Source organism: Zalophus californianus, chromosome 14, assembly GCF_009762305.2.
Source record: "Zalophus californianus isolate mZalCal1 chromosome 14, mZalCal1.pri.v2, whole genome shotgun sequence".
Taxonomy (NCBI): domain Eukaryota; kingdom Metazoa; phylum Chordata; class Mammalia; order Carnivora; family Otariidae; genus Zalophus; species Zalophus californianus.
Window position 1 is genome coordinate 23672920 of NC_045608.1, and position 20313 is coordinate 23693232.

The 20313-nt window shown below is 54.6% G+C and overlaps 1 protein-coding gene across 7 annotated transcripts; it reads right to left on the minus strand.

Moving 5' to 3' along the window:
- Positions 1–29: 29 nt before the first annotated feature.
- On the minus strand, positions 30–18473 carry GAL3ST1 (galactose-3-O-sulfotransferase 1). 7 transcript variants are annotated; one of them, XM_027577654.1, is made up of 4 exons: positions 16608–16730; positions 5983–6032; positions 4965–5104; positions 30–4138 (listed from the first exon to the last, which is right to left on the minus strand). In XM_027577654.1, the coding sequence occupies exons 3-4, from the start codon at positions 5093–5095 to the stop codon at positions 2995–2997; spliced, it is 1275 nt and encodes a 424-aa protein (XP_027433455.1). In that variant the 5' UTR covers positions 5096–5104; positions 5983–6032; positions 16608–16730; the 3' UTR covers positions 30–2994. The 7 variants fall into 7 exon arrangements, with proteins under 7 accessions (XP_027433455.1, XP_027433453.1, XP_027433452.1 ...); XM_027577652.2 differs by lacking the exons at positions 5983–6032; positions 16608–16730 and adding an exon at positions 18319–18473; XM_027577651.1 differs by lacking the exon at positions 5983–6032 and having other exon boundaries at positions 30–4135; positions 16608–16737.
- Positions 18474–20313: the final 1840 nt, after the last annotated feature.

A 20313-nucleotide genomic window follows, 5' to 3' on the forward strand; every position in this document is an offset into this window, starting at 1 on the left:
GTAACAAAGCGGCACAAACTGGATGGCTTTAAAACAACAGACATTTATTCTTTCACAGTTCTGCAGGCTGGAAGTCTGAAATCAAGGTGTCAGCAGGGCCATGTTCCCTCTGAGACTCTGGGTAGAATCCTTCATTGCCTCTTCTTAGCTTCTGGAGGTCACTGTCGGCCCTTGGCATTCCTTGGCTTGTAACTGCACCACGCCAATCTCTGCCTGTCTTCACATGGCATTGTCCCTGTGTGTAGATACACATGACATTGCCACTTCTTATAAGGACACCGGCCGTATTGGATTAAGACCCACCCTGATGACTTCATCTTAACTTGATTACATGTACAAAGACCCTATTTCCGAATAAGGTCAGTCATAGGGAACTGGGGGTTAGCACTTCAACATATCTTTTTAGGGGTTACAATTCATCCCATAACAGAGACGAACAGGTAGTTCCACTGAATTTCTCGCAGGGGCCAGCCATGACCTTCGCCCTGGCTTTCACCTGTAGGCCCAGGCCTAACCGTGGGTGCCCCCAGCCCCTGGCGGCTGGGAACGTCCTGACCGGCTAAGACCAAATTTGGCACCATGGCGCCCTCTGCTGCCCAGGTATGGCAAGAGCAGTCTGGCTCCTACAGGCATGCCCCTTGGAGACTTCATACATTTTCAACCATGGAAAAGACCTCCATCCCAAGGCTGAGGTGGCCAACTGGAATGGCACCAAGGGTCTGGAGGCTGCAAGCACCAGCCCTTGGTGTCTGAGTGACCTGGGTGACCCTGGGCTTGTTGCTCAGTTTCTCTGTGTTTTGGTCGCCTCCTCAGGAGAGCAAAGGGAATTGTCCACGTTCCCATAGGGCACAGAGCTGAGCACAAAGTGCTCGCTCAGTACCAGGCAACTACTCATTGTTAAAATATTAATTATGTTAATAAATGAGTTACTAACGCTAATGTTCTTAAAACAAACCAGGCAAATAGTAAATACTAATGGAGCAATTTATATTCTTGGCATCTACTATTTGCCAGATTTATTCTCCTTGGATCCCTAAGGGCTTAGAAGTGCCAATATTAATAATAAACAATTCGATGACATATAATATTATTATTGGTATTTATAGGCCCTTAAGTGTCCAAGGAAATAAAATTATGAGGTTCCACAAACCCAAGATACTACCATATTGCACTAACTCATACCTCTCTTTGATTAATAAAAAGTATGTGGGGGAAGATTATCTCATGAATTTGGAGTCAATAATATCTTAGCTATTCTTTTTTTCTTTCTTTCTTCCTTTCTTTTGCTTAGTTCTTTCCATATGAATTAAATAAAGCTTCAAAAATGTACTTATTTCTTGCTACAGAGAACTTTAGGAGGGTGCCGGCGGTGGCTCCAGGGGGCTGGTGGGTTCAAAACTCCCAGGCTGACCAACCATCCTGGTTGCCCAGACTGAGGAGTTTCCTGGGATTTGGGAACTTTCAGTGCAAAAACTGGGACAGTCCCAGGGTACTGAGAGAGTTGGTCACCCTAACTTCTTCCCACCTTGCTTGGGCCAGAAACTCACTCCTAGGAGAAAGACTGATTCAGATCCAGGGAGGGGTTAAGAGCTGACTAATCCAGCTTGAAATCTGGTTCTGGCAGTAATTAGATGTGCGACCTTCAGTAAATCACTTAACCTCTCTGAGCTTTGGTCTATAAAGCTGGGATGTTGTGGATATTCAGATAAAGGTGTACAAGTACTTGGCTTGGAGCCTGGTACAGACAGTTCTCCAATAAACTCGTTTGGCTGTGGTTTCTGCATTTCATGTCTGGCTGCTGGCTCCTAGTTAGAGACCCACAAGTCCTCTGCCCCAGAAAGGGCCCTTGTCCCCCTGGGGAGGCCGAGGGAGGCAGTGGTTAGAGCTGATGCATCCTCACACTGCTGCAAGGGGTTTGGGGTCCCAGGGAGAAGGTTTAGTTTTGGGTCTGATGTGTACCTCAGTTAAGTCCCTTCGATCTCTCAGAATGTCAATTCTCACATCTGTAATATGGGACGGTATTTGTGCCTACCTCAAAGAGTGACTGTGAGGATTAATGAGATTATACAAGGAACCCTCAGCCTGGGCCCGGGGCCTGCTCTCAGTGCTATACCAGGCACTCCCCCCCTCCCCGTCACACACACGCACACGCACACGCACACGCACGCACACATGGACTCTATCTTAATCTGGCCACACACTCCATCCCTCCCAGCCCCTGTTCCAGTCCTACCACTTACTTGCTGTGTGATCTTGGCCAGATGACTTTCCCTCTCTGAGCTCCCTTCCTCATCTCTGACATGAGGAAATGACAGTTCCCACATTGCTGAGTTTTGATGAAGATGAATTGAAATTACCTACTCAGCCTAATGCTGGACACATAACCAGTGTTGAGTTGGAGTCAGTGACTGGTAGAGCCCCAGGATGATCACATGCACACACCTACACACACACACATACACACATGATCTTCCAGGGCTTGGTAGCTCCTGGGAGTCCTTCAACCACACAGGGCTTCAGCACGTAACAGGTGCACACCAAACCCTGCCACACCGCTGGGCTCTGTCCCACAGACACACTCAGGCACCTGCCATGCTCTCTTGCGGGTCCCCCCATCCTCTTCAGTCACCTCCCACCCAGGGCCCCGCCAGTCAGCACCACTGAGGCTGATTAACAAAAAACACAACATCAAATGCCTTTACTTCTGAACTCTCCCCTTTAAGGGGAGGCAGGAAATAGAACATTCTTCCTTGGAGGGAAGGGGATTTAATTCTTAAAAAAAGCTAGAATTAGTCAAATACTGATCTGAGGCCCTGTGTGCCATGGACCCAGTCCCGGCTGGCCGCGCCCCCGCAGCAGCCCCACCTCATTCCCCCCAGAGCTGGGGGCGCGGGGCCGGGGGGCACCAGGAGGACACAGGGAAGGCCGGCGGGCCCCCGCCCAGCCCCTCCTCGGCGATCCAGCGGGCAGAGGGAGCTGCCAGTGGGCGGGATGTCACCACCTCAGAAAGTCCCGGATGAGCTTCCAGAGCTTAGTGACCCACAGGTTGACGCCAAGGTCCATCAGGTACTGGATCTCGGGCGTGAGCATGCGACGGCAGAGCTGCGCGTGCCGCTGCCCGATGCTCTTCTTGAGGTTGTAGCCGAGGATGGACTTGGCGCCCAGCGGCTGCCAGGGCTGCATGGCCGAGTCCTGGATGGCGGCGGCGTCCACAGCTTGGCCCCCGTCGATGCAGATGCGCCGCATGCGCTCGTTGGCGCGCCGCAGAGCGGCCACCTCGCGGGCCATGCGCTCCCGCCCGAATGCCTCCACCTTGCGCCAGAAGCTGGCGTTGAAGTGGCGGTAGAGGCGGGCGTCCAGCACGTTCCAAGCCGTGGCGCGCCGGTACAGCTCCCCGGAGAGGCGCGGCACGGCCGAGGCGCGGCGGGCGTTGAGCTTGAAGTAGAGCACGTCCTCCAGCTCCCAGCACAGCAGGTCCTTGAGCAGCACCAGGGACTCGTCGAAGTACTCCTGCAGGAGCACCAGGTGGAAGCGGCGCTCCACCTCCAGGATGTGCTCCTGCACCTGCGGGTTGCCGGGGTCCAGGCCGCTGTCGTAGCCCAGGTCGAAGAAGAGCAGGTTGCGGAGGTAGTGGGCGTTGTAGCCGTTGGGGTCATAGTAGCGGTCTGGGTCCTGCAGGAACTCGGCCAGCTTGTCACGGCCCGAGAGCTTCCACGTGAAGGGCACCACCGAGCCGAAGTAGTGGAAGGAGGACTCAAAGAGGCGGGCGGGGTCGCGGAGCACGGTGATGAACGTGGCGTTGGGCGGCACCAGACCACGCACCTCCTCGTAGTGGAAGCGCATGTGGTTGCAGATGATGTTGAAGCAGGCCCCGGGCCGGTAGTCCTGCACCAGGCTGCGAGCGAAGAAGGCCGGGTAGTCGAAGTCGTTGCGGCCATTGGGGAAGGCAAACTTGAGCCCGTGCTTCTGGCCAAAGCGGAACAGGATGTTGAGCAGCGTGCTGCTGGCCGTCTTGTGCGTCTTCATGAACACGATGTCGCGTTGAGGCTGGCACCCTCCCGCAGAGCCGTTGGCCGGGGTCAGTGCCTCGGGCTCACCTGGCGCCGGGGCGCAGGGCGCTGTGCCCTCTGGGGTCCTGCTGTGGACGGAATGGTGGGGAGAGCCTCAGGGGCTGCTGGGGGCCCTCGGGAGGCAGAACCCCCAGCGCCCTGGTGTCTAAAGATCAGGCCTGTTGGGGATGGTGGGTAGCAGGGAGGCCAGGACACGGGACCAGACAGGCCTGTGTCCAGGCTGTGATGCTTGGGCGTGTGGTTTGGTCTCTTTGGCCTCACGTTCCTCATCTACGAAATGGGGAAAATAACAGGCCCGTCTGGGGTGTTGGTGTGAGATCAAAGTGAGACAAGCTTGCTGGTTCTTGTCTCATTCGTGGCCACCACATCGTACATGTTATCACGAATTAGCATTAGGTTGGACCACATGAAATTTTGTAGGTCGGCTTTTGACCAAAAATAGTCAATTCTCGGTAGTTTCCTCTAGTTCAACTTGATACCACCAACTAAGAGCACAAACCATACCAGGCCTGGGCTGAGCAGCCCCCTGAGGAGGTGGGCTAGCCTCATGGTTAGGAGCCAGGCTTGGAGGCAGCAGAGCCCAGTCTGAGCCTGGGCCCTGTGCCCGTGGAGTTCTCTTGGACAAGTCACCCCCACGTCCCAGCCCCACTGGAGCCTCAGATGAGGATAATCCCTGCCGTGTACACAGACAGTGTTATTTGATCCTCGTGCTCCATGAGGCAGGCTCTGCTATTATGCCCACTTCACGGAGAAGGACACTGAGGCCCAGGGTTACACAGTGAGCTCTGCCCTAATCAGCATAATTTCTGCACATCCAGCACAGCATGATGCAGGGCCCAGGGTGCCCCACCCCCAACCCCCACTGCTTGCTCCCCCGCCCCGAGAGCCACTCACGTGGAGGCCAGGCCAGTGTGCAGTGGGGGGGCAGCATAGGAGTACAGCAGCAGCAGGAGGCTGGTGAAGAGCGCTCCCAGCACCAGCCCCTTGGCCATGGACACCCAGCGCTTCTTCTGGGGCAGCGGCATCTCAGATACCTGTGGGGTCACAGAGCAGGGCAAGCATCAGGAGGCCAGCCCCAGGGAGCCTCCACTGCTGCCCCAGGCCTGGCTGGGTCGAGGGCAGCCTTTGACATTGGGACTGCCCTTTGCCGGCTCTGTGGTCCCCCCAGCAAGGTTCACACAGGGACAGAGAGACAAACGCTTGGAGAGACACAGCGACAGGGGTGCAGACAGAGACGGCGGGCAAAGCCAATGCAGAGAGAGACTGGGAGATGGGGCAGGAAGCAGGTTCTACTGCCTGGTTCAGTTTTAATTTTTAAGGGTAGGGTGGGTACCTGGGTGTCATCAGTTTACCTTATATGTTTTGGGGCTTCGTAATGAAATCATTTTGTATTTTTATTTTTTTTAAAGATTTTATTTATTTGACAGAGAGAGACACAGCGAGAGAAGGAACACAAGCAGGGAGAGTGGGAGAGGGAGAAGCAGGCTTCCCGCTGAGTGGGAAGCCCGATGCGGGGCTCGATCCCAGGACCCTGGGATCATGACCTGAGCCGAAGGCAGCTGCTCAACTGACTGAGCCACCCAGGCATCCGGTAATGAAATCATCTTGTAAGACAGAAAAAGACCCTCTCCCGGTGCTCCCTCCCCCCAGGCCTGGGGCCAGGGCTATTCACAAGCAGGGGTCAGGGACCTCCCCGGGGCCTGAATCTCTCAGCTTTCTAAAGACCCAGCCAGACCACCTGTTTCCTGGGCCACCCTTCCCAGCTGCGCAGTGAGGGGCTGAGGCTCTTCATCTCTTTTCACTGATCCCTGTGCCCCTGGGTCCATAGGGCAGGCAGATGGAGAAACTGAGGCTCAGAGTGAGGAAGGAGAGGGTTCAGGTCACACAGCCAGGCCTCTGCGCACAAACCTACCTCCTCTCTCTGATTGCCAGCAGGCAGGGCTGCCCAGGGAAATCTGAATTCTAGATAAACAATGAATAAAATTTGTATAATTTTATTATTTTTAAAGATTTTATTTATGGGGCGCCTGGGTGACTCAGTTAGGCTTCGGCTCAGGTCATGGTCCCATGGTCCTGGGATCGAGCCCCGCATCGGGCTCCCTGCTCAGTGGGGAGTCTGCTTCTCCCTCTCCTACTCCCCCTGCTTGTGTTCCCTCTCTCGCGCTGTGTCTCTCTCTGTTAAATAAATAAATAAAATCTTTTTTAAAATTTTTATTTATTTATTTTAGAGAGAGAGCACACGCACACATGCCCGAGCGTGGACACGGGCAAAGAGAGGGAGAGAGGATCTGAAGCAGACTCCGTGCTGAGCGCAGAGCCCGACTCGATGCTCGATCCCATTACCACAAGATCAAGACCTGAGCCGAAACCAAGAGTTGGGCGCTTAACCAACGGAGCCACCCAGGCACCCCAAGAGTTGTTTAATTTTTTTAAGATTTTATTTATTTATTTTTTAAAGATTTTATTCATTTACTTGTCAGAGAGAGAGCCCACACAAGCAAGGGAAGCGGCAGGCAGAGGGAGAGGGAGAAGCAGGCTCCCCGCTGAGCAGGGGGCCTGATGTGGGACTCGATCCCAGGACCCTGGGGTCATGACCTGAGCTGAAGGCAGCCGCTTAACCAACAGAGCCACCCAGGTGCCCCAAAAGTTGTTTAATTTTTTTTTTTTAAGATTTTATATATGTATTTGACAGGGAGAGACACAGCGAGAGAGGGAACACAAGCAGGGGGAGCAGGAGAGGAAGAAACAGGCTTCCCACTGAGCAGGGAGCCCGATGCGGGGCTCAATCCCAGGTCCCCAGGATCATGACCTGAGCCAAAGGCAGACGCTTAACGACTGAGCCACCCAGGTGCCCCAAAAGTTGTTTAATTTTAATATTGCACAGGACATGCTAAAAATTATCCAGGGTTTATCTGAAAATTACATTTAACTGGGTGTCCTTTTTGTTTGTCTGTTTGTTTTGGGTTTGGGGAGTTTTTGGTCTAGTCTTTTGGTCTAACTGTGGCAGCCGTAACGGTGGGGGACTGAGGCATGAACTGTAAGGGCAGTTCATGCTGCGGGATGGGGGGTCCAGGACAGAGTCAGGGCTCAGGGCGCCTTCCCCCCTCCCCTCAGCTGTAAGACCAGGGCACAAAACTTTCCACTCCAGCTCTAACACGTGCGGCGTGGAGGCCTTGGGCCTTTGAGGCCACAAGCAGTCATGCATGCTGCCCCGTGACCACACGCACGGCACGTCCCCACCATCCCTGGGGGCAGAGGCTACATAGCCTGCCTGGAGGAGGACCCCACATGTTTCCCTCTGGGAAAGTTACCCAAGGCACCCATAAACCCTTCTCAGAGAAGGGGCACTCCAGGCCCCACCCCACCAGCCAGCACCAGTCCCTGAGTCTTCTGCTCATCCTCTAGAAATTTCTCGTCACAGGAAAGGACGTAAGGAAGCAAAGTGTAGAGGAAGAAACTATGCAAGAGGGAATTTGGCCTCCCTCATGACAATGACGTATCTCTGTTCACTCTTAGGTGGGCAAGGTGAACAAGTCAAGGGTAAATGAGAATGGGGGAGAATGTTTCCAGAAGGCAGTTCATTCTAGCGAAGGAGGAAGGTATAAGCTCTCCAAATTCCAACGATTCCACAGAAACACTTGGGCAAAATCCCACATGACATGGTGTTCATGGCAGCTTGGCCAGAAATTTAAAAAATTAGGAACGACCTCAATGTCCATCAGTGGGGGACTGTTAAACAAACCAAGGCCTGTTCCCAGATGGAGTCCTCTGTACCCATTAACAAAACAGACAGAGCTAAGTGGACTGGCTCAAAAACACATCATGATCTAATAATGGGGAAAAAAGAAAGTTCCAGAACACTATGCCCCCAAATCCATATATGTATACATGTAGGCCCAGAAACAACTGGAGGACAGTATTCTGAATTTTAACAGTGGTAGCCTCTGCGTAGGTAGGAAAAGGGGTATACACGGGAATATTTTTCTATATTATGCATTTCTGTAACAACTGCTTTTTAAAAAGGGAGCATGTATTACTTTTTTAATTAAAAAAAGGCAATAAAATGTATTTAATATATTTAAATAACAGGTGATAAAGAATGCAGGGTGGGGTAAGGTGGCTAGCCAGTCTGGTCATGGAGGGGGAGGTGCTGACCCCAGGCTCTGGAGGCCCCAGGCCTGTGTTTCAATCACAGGAACCCCCATGGAGCCCCAGTTTCTCCTCTGTAAAACTGGGAAGCTGATAGCCCACCCCCCCACCCCCCCACACACTGGCTCTTTCAGAGATGGAGGAGGCAAAGAAAGCAATTAGCATGTAGTTATCTCTCAAAGAGTGTTAGCTGTTTCCCTCCTGAGCCCCTGGGGACCTGCTCCTGGTCTCAGTCTTTGTCACCCTCAGGGTGGGCTCCCCTGAGCAAGGAGTGGCTGCTGCCGGCTCCCAGCACAAACCAGCTCCATGCATCAAGTGCCCCAGTTGGGCTACTGTCTCCTAGGGCCCACTGGAAAACAGGGCAGAGCCTAGAGCCAGGCCAGAGCCTCAGACTTGGGCCCAAACCCTGAGTGGGGCCCTAGACCTTGGGTTCTCTGACTTTAAAACAGGGGAGGGTAAAATTCCTGCCCTCCCCAAATCCCCAGGGTCCACTCTTGCCCCACCAGCCCCACTCACCAGGACACTTTCTGGAAATCTAGGAGGCTGATGACAGAAGCTCTGGGGTGGAAGCCCAGCAGTAGGGGGCAGACCAGCTTCCCAGAACCACCAATCAGGCTCCTCCTAGCCCGGCCCAGGACAGCGCCCCCAACCTCCCCATCATGGCTTCACTTCCCTCATTCACTCTGCCACTCGGGCTTCCTTGAAACATGCCTGCTCTCAGGTTTCACTTTTGAGCCCCTGCTATGAGCCAGGCCCTGGGCAGGGCCTTCTCCAGAGCATCTCACTGATTCTGCTTAGCTATCCCAGCAGGCTGACCCCACTGTCACCCCCATTTTGCAGATGGGGAAATCGAGGTTCCAGGAGGTGATGTGACTTGCCTAGGGTCACTCGGCAAGGCAGGGGGAGGGGCTGGGATTCAAGCCCAAGTCTGTCAGCCTCCAATATGCATCTTCCTGCTTTGTCTGTGGCAGCCCCTGCCTGCCATGTCCCAAGCTCAGTCCCAAGCCCGCAGGAAGTGTGTGTGCAGCCAGAAGATCCACCACAGGAGGCCAAAGTGTGGCTAATGGGGCTCTGTCCCAGCAACACAGCAGGGTCTGGCCTCTGTGGGCTGGGCCAGGGCAGCCAGGAAGAAGTAGAGAAACAGAGGGGGCCTTGGTGGCTGGTCCCTACTGTGTCAACAGCCTGAGGCATTCGAGGCTGATGGTTCCCTTCCTGCCTGGTCTCTGTGGACTTGGGCATGCTGCTCAGCCTCTCCGTCTTGGTCTCCTCATGTGTACGATGGACACATAGCACCAAGATCAGGGCAAACAGGGCCCTTGGTAACCACAGGCAGAGTCCCTGGGTAGACCAAGGTCCAGACGGGCTGGCTGGCAGCCAGGAGCCTGGCTGAGAGGAACAGTCATGAGACTGAGATTTGAATAAGGGGATGCATGTACACAGGCAGAGATCAATACATATTAATTATTATTATCATCACTATTGACCAAGGCCCAGATTCCTGGGCCCAGGTTTATGGGAGGAGAGATCTCTGTGCCTGGCTGCAAGCAAGCCTGAAGGTAACTCATCCCCGTGCTGTCAGAGCCTGGCACCAGGTAAATGTTTGATGAATGACCCCCATGACCCTCAGGGCAGAATGTAGCCGGGGCTAACATGAGTGGGTGAGAGCCACATGTGTGAGTCACACAACTGAGGGCCACCTGGAGCCAGCACCTTGGGGCCAGGGTCCTGCGTTTGAGACCCAGTTTTGCTGCTTCCTTTCTGTGTGCCCTAGGTAAGGCTGTGTCCCTCTCTGGGTCTCAGATTCTCCTCTAAAATGATGGTGCCAACTCCACCCCCCCATCACAGGGCGCTACGCAGATCTTCCTTGTCCCACAAGGAAAGTGCCCAGCACAGGGCTGGCACAGAGCAGACACTCCCTGGGCATGGGTAGCCATCATTATTATTATCATCATTATGATTGCCCTCCCAGGGTCCCAGTCATGGCCCCTTCAAGGTGTGTGCCCATGGCCCATGATGGAGGCTTGCAGTCAGCAGACAGCCCCAGGTCCAAGGCCATGGGGTACCAGGGATGATTACAGTGTGGCCTGAGCCTCAGCTTCCAATTGGGAAGATAGCACAGCATGGAGGCTAAGGCTCAGAGAGGGCAGGGCCACCCTCAAGGTCACACAGCACAGCAGCAGCAGAGAGAACTAGAATCTGGGTCTCTTCCTCTGCCTATGGTGGTGACAGTCCCAGGCAGTCAGGAGCGATGGTCCGCCCCCTCCCTAGCCCACCCCATCTATTCCTATCCTTCTTGGTTACCCTAGCCACATCGCCCTCCATCTATGCTGATAGCTGGCTCCAGGCCAGGCCCAGCAATCCTCCCGTTCAGTTGGACCAGCACCCTCTAGAGAAGGAAGGAGAAACAGGACTCATGGCCACAGCATGCACATAGGGAAACCGAGCCCAGGATGGTAAACCTTCTGTCCTACAGCATAACTACCAGGCAGGCCTTGGTCTCAGGTGTCCTGCTCCCCCAGGGACCCCTGTGCAGGGGTGGAGGAAGAAGACACACTCACCTTGGGCCGTGGCTGGCTGCCCCTTTCCTCTCCCTGTCTGAGCCACATCTGACTCCCAGGCTGCCTCTCCGGTCACTGGGAAACAGGTATGCTCCAATGACACCCAGCAGTATTCTGGCTGGCTCCCTAATGCTCCAGCGGTGTGAATATTCATGAGGTCCCTCCTAGGGGATAGCAGGTGGCATGTGCCTGTACCCTGCAGGTGCTACCCGGGCCCTCTGCCAGGGGCACATTCCGGGTGGTCCCTGACTACCTCTAGACCTCCGCAGCCAGGCAGCTCCTTCACCCCAGGGCTCAGCAAGGTCTCAGGTGTCCTTGGACCAAGGACACAAGCAGCTGCAGAGCTCTGCGGAGAGTCGGGGAGGTGAATTGCTCCTCGGACAGCATCTCATTAAGTCCCAGCATCTCATTAAGTCCCCCTCATCTTAATGCTGCCCCATGCATTAAGCACCGTGATTAGCCCACTCTCCAGGCGAAGAAACGGAGGCTCAGAGATGAACTCACCCGTCCAAGGTCACAGAGTTAGCCGGGGACAGTCAGCGTCAGTCAGAAAATCCAAATGCACACTTGGCAAATTCCAGGGCTTAAAAGTACCGAGACACAACCAGAGACCAAGGTTTGTCTAAAATCGGCAGAGGCCCCAGAGCAAGCAACTCACCCAGGAGTCCTCCTAGGGGCAGAGAACCTGACCAGCTCTGGGAGGATCAGTCTGATGAGATTTCACCTGTGAGCTCCAAGTCCTTCATCAAAGACGCAATACGATCATGCCTCTCCTGTCTGCACCCGGTGTGGGGGTCAGCGCACAGGACACCGTGGACCAGCTTGGAGAGATTCGGGCCTGCTGCAGATGCCAATCCTTCCCCAGGTCTTGGCAAGAAGAGGCAGTTCTAGGGGCCCTGTCCTAAACCCCAAGGGCCCTCAGGCTCACCAGAGGCACTGAAATCTCTTACACCCCACTCTAGCTGTGTTTAGGTCTGTCTTAGGGTCTGGGTTCAGCCTTGCCATGAACAGAAGATGCCCAGAAAAGCACCTCACATCCTTCCGTCAGGCACAGGGGCTCTAGGGACCAAGGTTAATAGTAATTGACCATCGGTTAATAGTAATAACTATCACGACAGTCATTTATCTCATACTGAGCACTTTCATAGGTTGACCAGCTGCCAACTCCTCCCAAGGAACAGCAGGCATCTGACATTTGCTCCGACACTTTGCCTCTTCCCTCACAGCCCCACCCAGCCTGGGAGCAGCCCTCGAGGTCCCATGAAATACCAGAGCTTAAACAGCCACAGAGGACCAAGAGTCCATATCTCTCTGAGTGCTGGATTGGCCCAAGGTACGGGAGTGTTCATCTGTTCTGGACTGACCTAATTTGAAAACAGATAAATAAAGGTATGGAGGGGTGAATCAGGGCAGAGCTGGTATCAAACAGCAGAGAGGTGGTTTATGAGTGTGGACTCTTGACCAAACACACTCCCGTCCTGTGCTCAGGACTTCCCATGCATCACATGCCCTCATAATCCTTGCCACTGGAGGCCCTGTTACCACCCCTACTTCATAGAGGAGGGAGATGAAGCTCAAAGACGCGATGTGACAAGCCCCATGTCACAAGAGATTAAGGATCTTGGGCAGGGGGGAGTGGAGGTCAGGCTCTGGGTGAGGTCGTGGTGGGGTGGAAAGGCAGGTAAAGAAGAGCCACATGAAGCAGAGCTTTCTAGAGTAGGAAGCACTGATAGCAGAACCTACGCTTCCAGCCCTGCCAGAGGGTTCCCTTCTCAGGGTATCGATAGTGATGTCATCTCTGGCTGGTTCTCCCCCCACCCCAGCAGAAAAAAAAAAAAAGTTTTTAATTATAAAAGCAGTACATGATCACTGAAAAAAAAATTCAGACATTACAGAAAAATGCAAAGACAATGAAAAGAGCTCCATCCCCATAGATCACTGCCCTTAAAACTTTAGCACAAGCCTCCCCACATTTTTTCTGTCCATAAACCCATACAGATGACAGAAGGGGTCTCTTTGGGGGAGCGCATTTTTCTTTAACTTGCTCCCCCCCTCCCATGTCAATCGATTGTGGACATCTTTTTGTGACAATTAGTTTTAAATTGATCTGTTCCAAAGTTATTTAGGGAGCACCTGCACTGTGCCTGGCGCTAGGGTTCATGATTCCCGTGCCAGAGTTCTGGGCTCACAGTCCTGGGGGTAAGAGGAGCAGGCAGCTGCAGGTGCTGTGATGGAGGACACGTTGGTGGGGCTTGCTGGAACGCAAACACCTGATCCAGTCAGCGGGGGGGGGGGGAGGGGGGCTGGGGAGCGGGGGTTGCAGGAAGAGCATGCTCAGGGAGGCTTCCTAGGATTAGGGGTCCCTAGCAGAAGCTACTGTGTGTTTTCAGATTTCCAAAGGCAATTAGTTCCCTTTTCTCCCTGAGTACATGGCTAAACTACATTTCCCATCCTCCCTTGTAGTTCAGTGTCCTCATGTGACTGAATTCTGGCCAACGGAATGTGAGCAGAATAATAGCTGTTGATGTTAGGTGGGCAGACATTCTCTGTGGACTCCTTTCGCGTATGCTGGATGAATGGGGCCAGCTCCAATGATCTGGAGATGGGCAGGGGCCATGAGATGGGAGGACACTGGTATTCACATCACCACTCACTAAACACCCAGATAGATTTCATGAAAATGACAACTAAACTGCCATTGTGCTAGGCCTTTCGGGACTTGGGGCTTGTCTGTTACAGCAGCTAGGATTAACTAATGCACTTGTTACTCTGGAATGAGCCAGGCAGAGAGAAAAGCATATGCAGGGGCACCTGGGCAGCTCAGATGGTTGGGCGTCTGCCTTCGGCTCAGGTCATGATCCCAGGGTCCTGGGATCGAGCCCCGCATCGGGCTCCTTGCTCAGCGGGAAGCCTCCTTCTCCCTCTCCTTCTGCTGCTCCCTCTGCTTGTGCTCTCTCACTCTCTCTGTCAAATAAATAAATAAATAAAATATTTAAAAAAAAAAAAAAAAAGCATGTGCAAAGACCCAGGGCAATTGAGAAACTAACAAATGTTCAGCTTGGCTGGAACGTCCAGTATGTGTGTACGTCAGAGGCTGGGTGTGCAGGGGAGACTAGAAGCACAGCCAGAAAAGGGGCAGGGGTAGGCAGGAGATGAAGGGTCTCAGGGAAGCATGCTAAGGAATCTGGCCTGGATCCTGTGGGCAGTGGGGAACCCTGGAAAGTCTTCAGCAGAGAAGTGAGGAAACAGGATTCCCACAGGCTGCTAGATGAAAAATGAACAGTAGGGATGGGGAAGGACTGGGAGAAGCCAGCAGACCTTGACAGTGGCTGTTATAGCTGCTAGCCGTGAAATGACCTGGACCAAGGAGAAGGCTGGGAATGAACTGGAACCATCTGCAGGCCATGGCATAGACAACGTTTGGTGAACGATAGGATGTGGGGGAGGGGAGGGAGGAACCCCTGTTGGGGTGACTAGGGGTGGAGCTGGCTGGGGGTGGAGCTGGTCCCTGAGTGGGGGAGCCTAAGAAGGGGTACGTTTAGTATTGGGGTTGGATGGGCAATGTCAATTTCCATTTAGGACAAGCTGAGTCTGAGCGATGTGTGGGATGCTTGTAGAATATGCAAAGAGCAATAAGATCCCTTACCTGGAGCACAAGAGGGAGATCTCAGGGGAAAGAGATTGGGAGCCATGGGCACAGAGGTGGGAACTGATGTCAGAGAAGCAAATGGAATCCACTAGAGAAAGGGGGAGGAAGGTGAAGGGTCCTGCCGGGAGGGCAAGAGTCCCCCAAGGAGTTAAAGATAAAGAGTCTCTAAAGCCATTGGCTGTAGAACATTCTGTGGAACACTGCTCCCCATGAACCATTCCCTGACTGATGGGCATCCATGCTGTTTGCCCAATGCACACACATAGGAACAGGGTTCTGGAAGACAAGGTGAGGGGGTGAGGGTGTCCTAGGGCTGTTTCTTGTAGCTGGAAGGGAATCTCATGGGGACCCTAGAGGAGACTTTAAAAGTAGAGCAACAAGACTCCCCCTACAGTTCTCGGACTGCATACTTGACAGCAACCATTACAGTTCTAAAGGTGCCCATCCTCAGACCCAGCAATTCTACCTGTGCTCATTTGTTCACAGAAGACAATCTAACAGGAGATCCGAGGTGGGTGCAAAAGTTTAGCAAAGGGGAAAGACAGAAACAATTTAAATGTCCAACGATAGGGGATGGTTAAAAATATTACGTGACATTCACTCCATGGTTTATTATGTACTCATTTAAACGATGTCCATAATATATAATAAAGTGAAAAAATACAGACACACACATATGATTTTGCTTTACGAAGAGTCTGTATTACTTTGGAAAAGAATTAAAATGAAAAATAAAGATATTTCCATTTTTGAAAACCTATAGTCTGGCTGGAGGAGGAGAGAGAAGTGGCTAGTCGGAACCATACCCCCCCCCCCTTGCTGTGCGACCACAGCCCTCTCCGAGCCTCAGTGTCCTAGAGTGGGGAAGAAGCAACAGGGGTCCAGGGCAGAGAAGCTGGGAAGTGTGGGCTGCACAGTTAAAGGTGCAGATGGGAAAGACTGGCCCTCCACCCAGGAGCCCTGGACAGTGCCCTGCAAGGACCCAGAAGCCTCCTCACTCTGCCCCTCTGGAGTGGGGTGCTGGAGTAGAGATGGGGAGGATCACCCAGAGAGGGACTTCAGCTGAATCCCAACTTGCTGGTTCATAGGACCACCCCCAAACTGTCAGCCCTGACGTCTTGGCCCTACTGCCTGCCCCCCTGGGCTGGGGGCATGGCGGCCAGCTAGGTACCAGGTCAGGCAGCCGACTGAAAGAGGGCAATGTTCTTTGACGATTCAGAAGGCACTTTCTGATCTCGCAGGGTCACCTCTCTACCATTTCAAATGGCAACCATGCCTGGGACCCCTATAGACTTCCCAGGGTCACCTGCTAGCCACAGGATGGGTGGGGACACGAGGCTCAGAAACTAGTGAAGGGCCAATTGACAAAGTCAGAACTACAAGCAAGCTCTTCCTGCTATACAGCCTTGTCTGGGCAAAGTCACCATCAAGGCTAAGTTGCCCCAAAGTAGCTTCAGAGGGGCAAAACACAGGTTAGCCAGGAAGTCAGTGGTTTTTTTTTTTATTAACTCCCAATTACTGAGAATACATATCATTCGTTGTACCTTCTAGCATGACTGAAATGTTTTTTAAAGGAATGTCATACACTTGCTTGCATACAAATATGTAACAGAATAAAGGTTTTAAAAAGGTGCTGAACACCTGTTATGCACAATGTCCTGGATCCGCCCACCTGCCTCTCCCCTCCTGGAGAGGCTGAGATGCTCTGGCTACGAATTCTGACGCCCCCAGTCCCCAGCTGGGCGATCTTGGGGAGGTGACTTCCCCTCTCTGAGCCTCAGCTTCTTAACAGTGGGAATATTTTGCCCCTCTCACGTGCTTGCTATGAGGATCAAAAGGAATGAGGCGTGCAGAGCCCTTTGCTCATACCTCAGATTATTATCATGACCTTTCTAGACCCACTTGGCAGGAGAAACAGGACCCACCAGTGCAGACTCCTGAAAGGCCACCCTCCTCATCCAAACCCCCATATTTCCCATGCTCCAGACCTGAGTTCCCTCACCCCCAGATTTCACATCAGGGAAAACTGAGGCACAGATCGGAAAGGACTTGCCTAAAGTCCCATGACAAGTCAGGGCACTGCTGGGATCAGGTCTGGGAGTGGCCAAGCCACCTGGAACAGGCAGGTGGGAGAGAAGGTATCATCTGGGACCCCAGGTCTTCCCAACCATCAATCCTCACCTGGTGATTCTTCCAGCCTCCAGCCCACTGTTCCCCACGGGCACCTCTGCTCACTCCTGCCCTTCCTGTTAGGTCCTGTCGCTCATAAAAGGGGTTGTTCTTCACCATATTCCTCACCCAGGCCAAATGAAGCAAGAAGCCCGTCACAAGCCTACTGCCGTGCCTGGAATTCTACCATCTGTGCCTCATTCGCCTAGGTTAATCATTGCCTCTCCCCAGGGTGACACACTCAGTCCCTCAGAGCCCAGAGTGGGGACTGTCAAGGAAACACTCCTTTCTTGCTGGGTGACAAGAGGGCATCCACCCCATGGGTGGACAAGGGGTTACACAGGAAGCAGGCAGGCTCCTTTGTCCACAGGGAGCTTCCTTCAGGCAGGGCTTGCCCTGAGTGAGAAGCAGGGAATGAAGCAGCCCAAGGTGGCAGCTGGGAACAGGGCTCTGTTGTCTCTGCTCCCAGAGTAGCAGCCTGCCCACCCCCCGAGTGTCAGCCAGAGCTGGGAGCTAGGAAGGCAAGGGGGGGAGGGGTCCTGAGCTAGGGGTTTGGGCAGCACAGGCAGATCCAAGAGCCTAGGACCCCAGAGCAGCAGAGAGGTCTTGAGCGGGGCTGCAGTCCTGAGATGTGGGCTGGAACAAGACTCCTGTGATTCGTAGTCAACTCAGCCACTTTTGAACTATGTGTGACCTTGGGCAAGTCACTGAATCACCCTGAGCCTCAGTTTCCCCCTTAGGATAACGGGAATGCCCTCCTTTGCAGGCACTGTAGGGGCTGCTCTGGTCCAGGCTTGCCCATGGCCTTCCCTCTCTGGGCCTCAGATCAACCCTCTTGGTAAAGGAAGAAGTTGGATTCTCCCAACTGGACTGTCCTCCTGAGGATTTTCATGGCACCTGTCACCTTGGCAACCCAGGTGATCAGGTGTCAGGCCTGTGCCCTCTCTCTCTCCCACCCTTTCTCCCTCCCTCCCTCTTACTTGGTGTGGGTTACTGCAGCCAGATGTGTGATCATCACCTCTCCTGCTCTAGGCAGGTGGGAAGGGGGGCCTTACTGGGAAAAGACCACAGTCTTGCTCTGTGCTGTGACCAAGTACCGGCTTGATAATGACGGGGCAGACCAAGCTGGACCTCCTCCTGGACACTGGTCCTGGAAACAACCGGCTGGATCCTATGGGCCCTTCCTGGATATCAGGGCTTGTCCCAATTCCACAAGCTTCTCTTTGCTGGCTTTGCCCCCTCTGTGGTATAGGACCAGGCCTTCCCCAAGCAGAGGGGATCCATCCCCTCCCCCTGACCCCCAGCCCCTGGTCCGATGGCCCCCCACCCCACCCCTTCTCGAAAGCGCTGGTGGGAAGAGGGGAGATCCCTGCCCTTCCTCCCCCTGGGCTCAGGCTGCTGTGTCCAAGATTAATCATTAATGGACTTCCAGCTCCAGTCCAGCTCCAGCCCCACCCACCCATGTCTGAGGACTGGGAAAAACCTGGAAAGGGGGCTATGAGGAAGAAACCAAGGACAGGGCACACACCAATGTGGCCCCCCCCAGCTGCCCACCCTCTGTCAGCCCGCAGGCCACTCGAACCTGGAGCGGTTGCTGCACTCCTGCACCACTCAGGTCTGAGGCGCTGACTCCCGCGGTCCCAGTTTGGAGGTCTGGGTAGTGCCGGCTACAGCCCCAGGCAGGGCACAAGCAGGCAGTGGGTGCTGGGCCCCCAGGACTTACCTTTGCCCCGTTCTCCTCGGGCCTGGCGTGGCTGTTTCGGTCCCGGGCCGCGCCACCCGGGCGCTCACTAGGCGGCGGGGCGTACCCGCCCGGGCCCCTGACTCCACCGGGCCTGGACCATGCTCCCGCCGCCGCCACACTCACTGCGGCCAGGTGCGGCCGCCAGCCTGGCCCGTCCCCCGGTGCTGCGGCCAATAGGCGGCCTGGCCCCGGCCCCCTCCCAGCCCCTCCGCGCTCGCCCGGGACGCACAGAAGCCGCATTCAGCGTACCCGAGCGCAGCGCAGCGCCCCCGCCGCCGGCTCAACAAGGCGCGTTTGTCTCGGATGCGCCAACGGGGCCATTGTCCCACCACTGGACCCTGAGGCTCGGCTGAGCTCCCAGCCCCGGAAGGGGATTCGAGGGTGCCTGGGAAACGGGGTGGCGTGGTGGTGGTGGTGAGGGCAGCTGAGCTCTGGGCAAAGGGAGGTGGCTAGACTAGTTGCTGAACTTTTATTAGGGGCGCTGGGGCCCTGAATACCCAATGTGAGGTATGGCCTCCTGCTCGGGAGTCAGTGCAAGCTGGGGACATACATTTTTGGGGTCTAAACTGTGGATGAGAGGGGTGCAGGGGGGTGCCAAGATCCCCTGAGGGAAGCTCAGGCAAGGGACCCATCTCCAACCAGTCATGCCACTAGGAGGTCTCCACTGACCCCACCTCTCCAGGGTGTCCATAAGGGCTGAGCATAGCACCATCAGGATGCAGGTGCCCCATCCATGATCCACCTTCTTTCAGTGCCCAACTTCCCTCCTCACTGCAGAGGAGGACCAAGGATGAGAACTAATGCCTGCCTGGGCTGGGAATGTGCAGCTCCAGCTGTGGGAATTGCAAAACCTGCTGGCCACTCAGTGGGCCACGGGCTGCGTCAGAGCCCCGCTGCCCCCGCCAGTACTGGGCGACTCTGGAATGGGGAAAATTCCACATCCGTATGGCTGCCAGGGATTTTTCGGGATCCGATTGGCTTGCTCTCCAGCCTTGCCCTAGCACCCCTGCCATGGCCCTGGGATGCACACGCACCCAGGCAGGCCCAAGTCATTCCCTAGGGTGGCAGGCTTTGGCTCCAAAGGCCCTGATCCCATCCCTGCCTCTGGAAACACATCCACACCCCCCACCCCCACGAGCATGCCAGAGTATAACATAGCCCTCTCCACCCCCTGCAAGGCCCGGCCGAGACAGGGGCCCTGGGTCCTCTGGTCCCTCTGTCAGAGCCCGCCCAAACTCTCCTCCCACCCCGTCCCCCCCTCCCCAGGGTGGGCCTGCAGCCACTGCCCAAAAAACTTCTACAGAGCCTGGGCACAGTGAGGGGAAGAGGGCCAAGGCCCTCAGGTGCCTAGATTGGGGATATATGAAGCCCAGTTCCAAACCCACAATCTGCCACCCTGGCTTCTGCTCCTGACAGCCCTCAGCCCCCCAAGAGGGGGCGATTCAGAAATTCCCTGCCTGATCTAGGAGGGGCTGAGTGACCATCCCGAGCCCTGGCTTCTGGCCCTGGTCCTGCTGTGAGGCTCTGGCCGTCTGGGTAAAGGCATGTCTCTCCAGGTCTCGGCAAGGGCACTGGTAGGGTCAGGCGGGAAGCTGCAAGGATGGCCCAGCAAGGGTCACAGGTCAGACTGCATGCAACACCCACAGTGGGGGTTACCGGGTGGTTCTGCCAAGGAGCCTACAAGGTAAAGCTGGTACCCGCAACTCAAGCCCCACAGATCTATCAGGTGCTGGCTTCCACGTTCTGGGCTCACTCTAGCAGCAAGTTATGACAATCACAGTTGGTATATACAGAGTACCTTACTTACTAGACACTTGACACTACTGAGTCTACATAACATTATCACTGAACCCTCCTCCCCCGCCCCCTGCCCCCACCCCCCAGAGAGGCTCCAGAATTTTTACCCTTAATTTACACAGGAGGAAGCACCATTCACAGAGGAAAAATACCTGGGCTGGAACGTGAGCCAAGGGC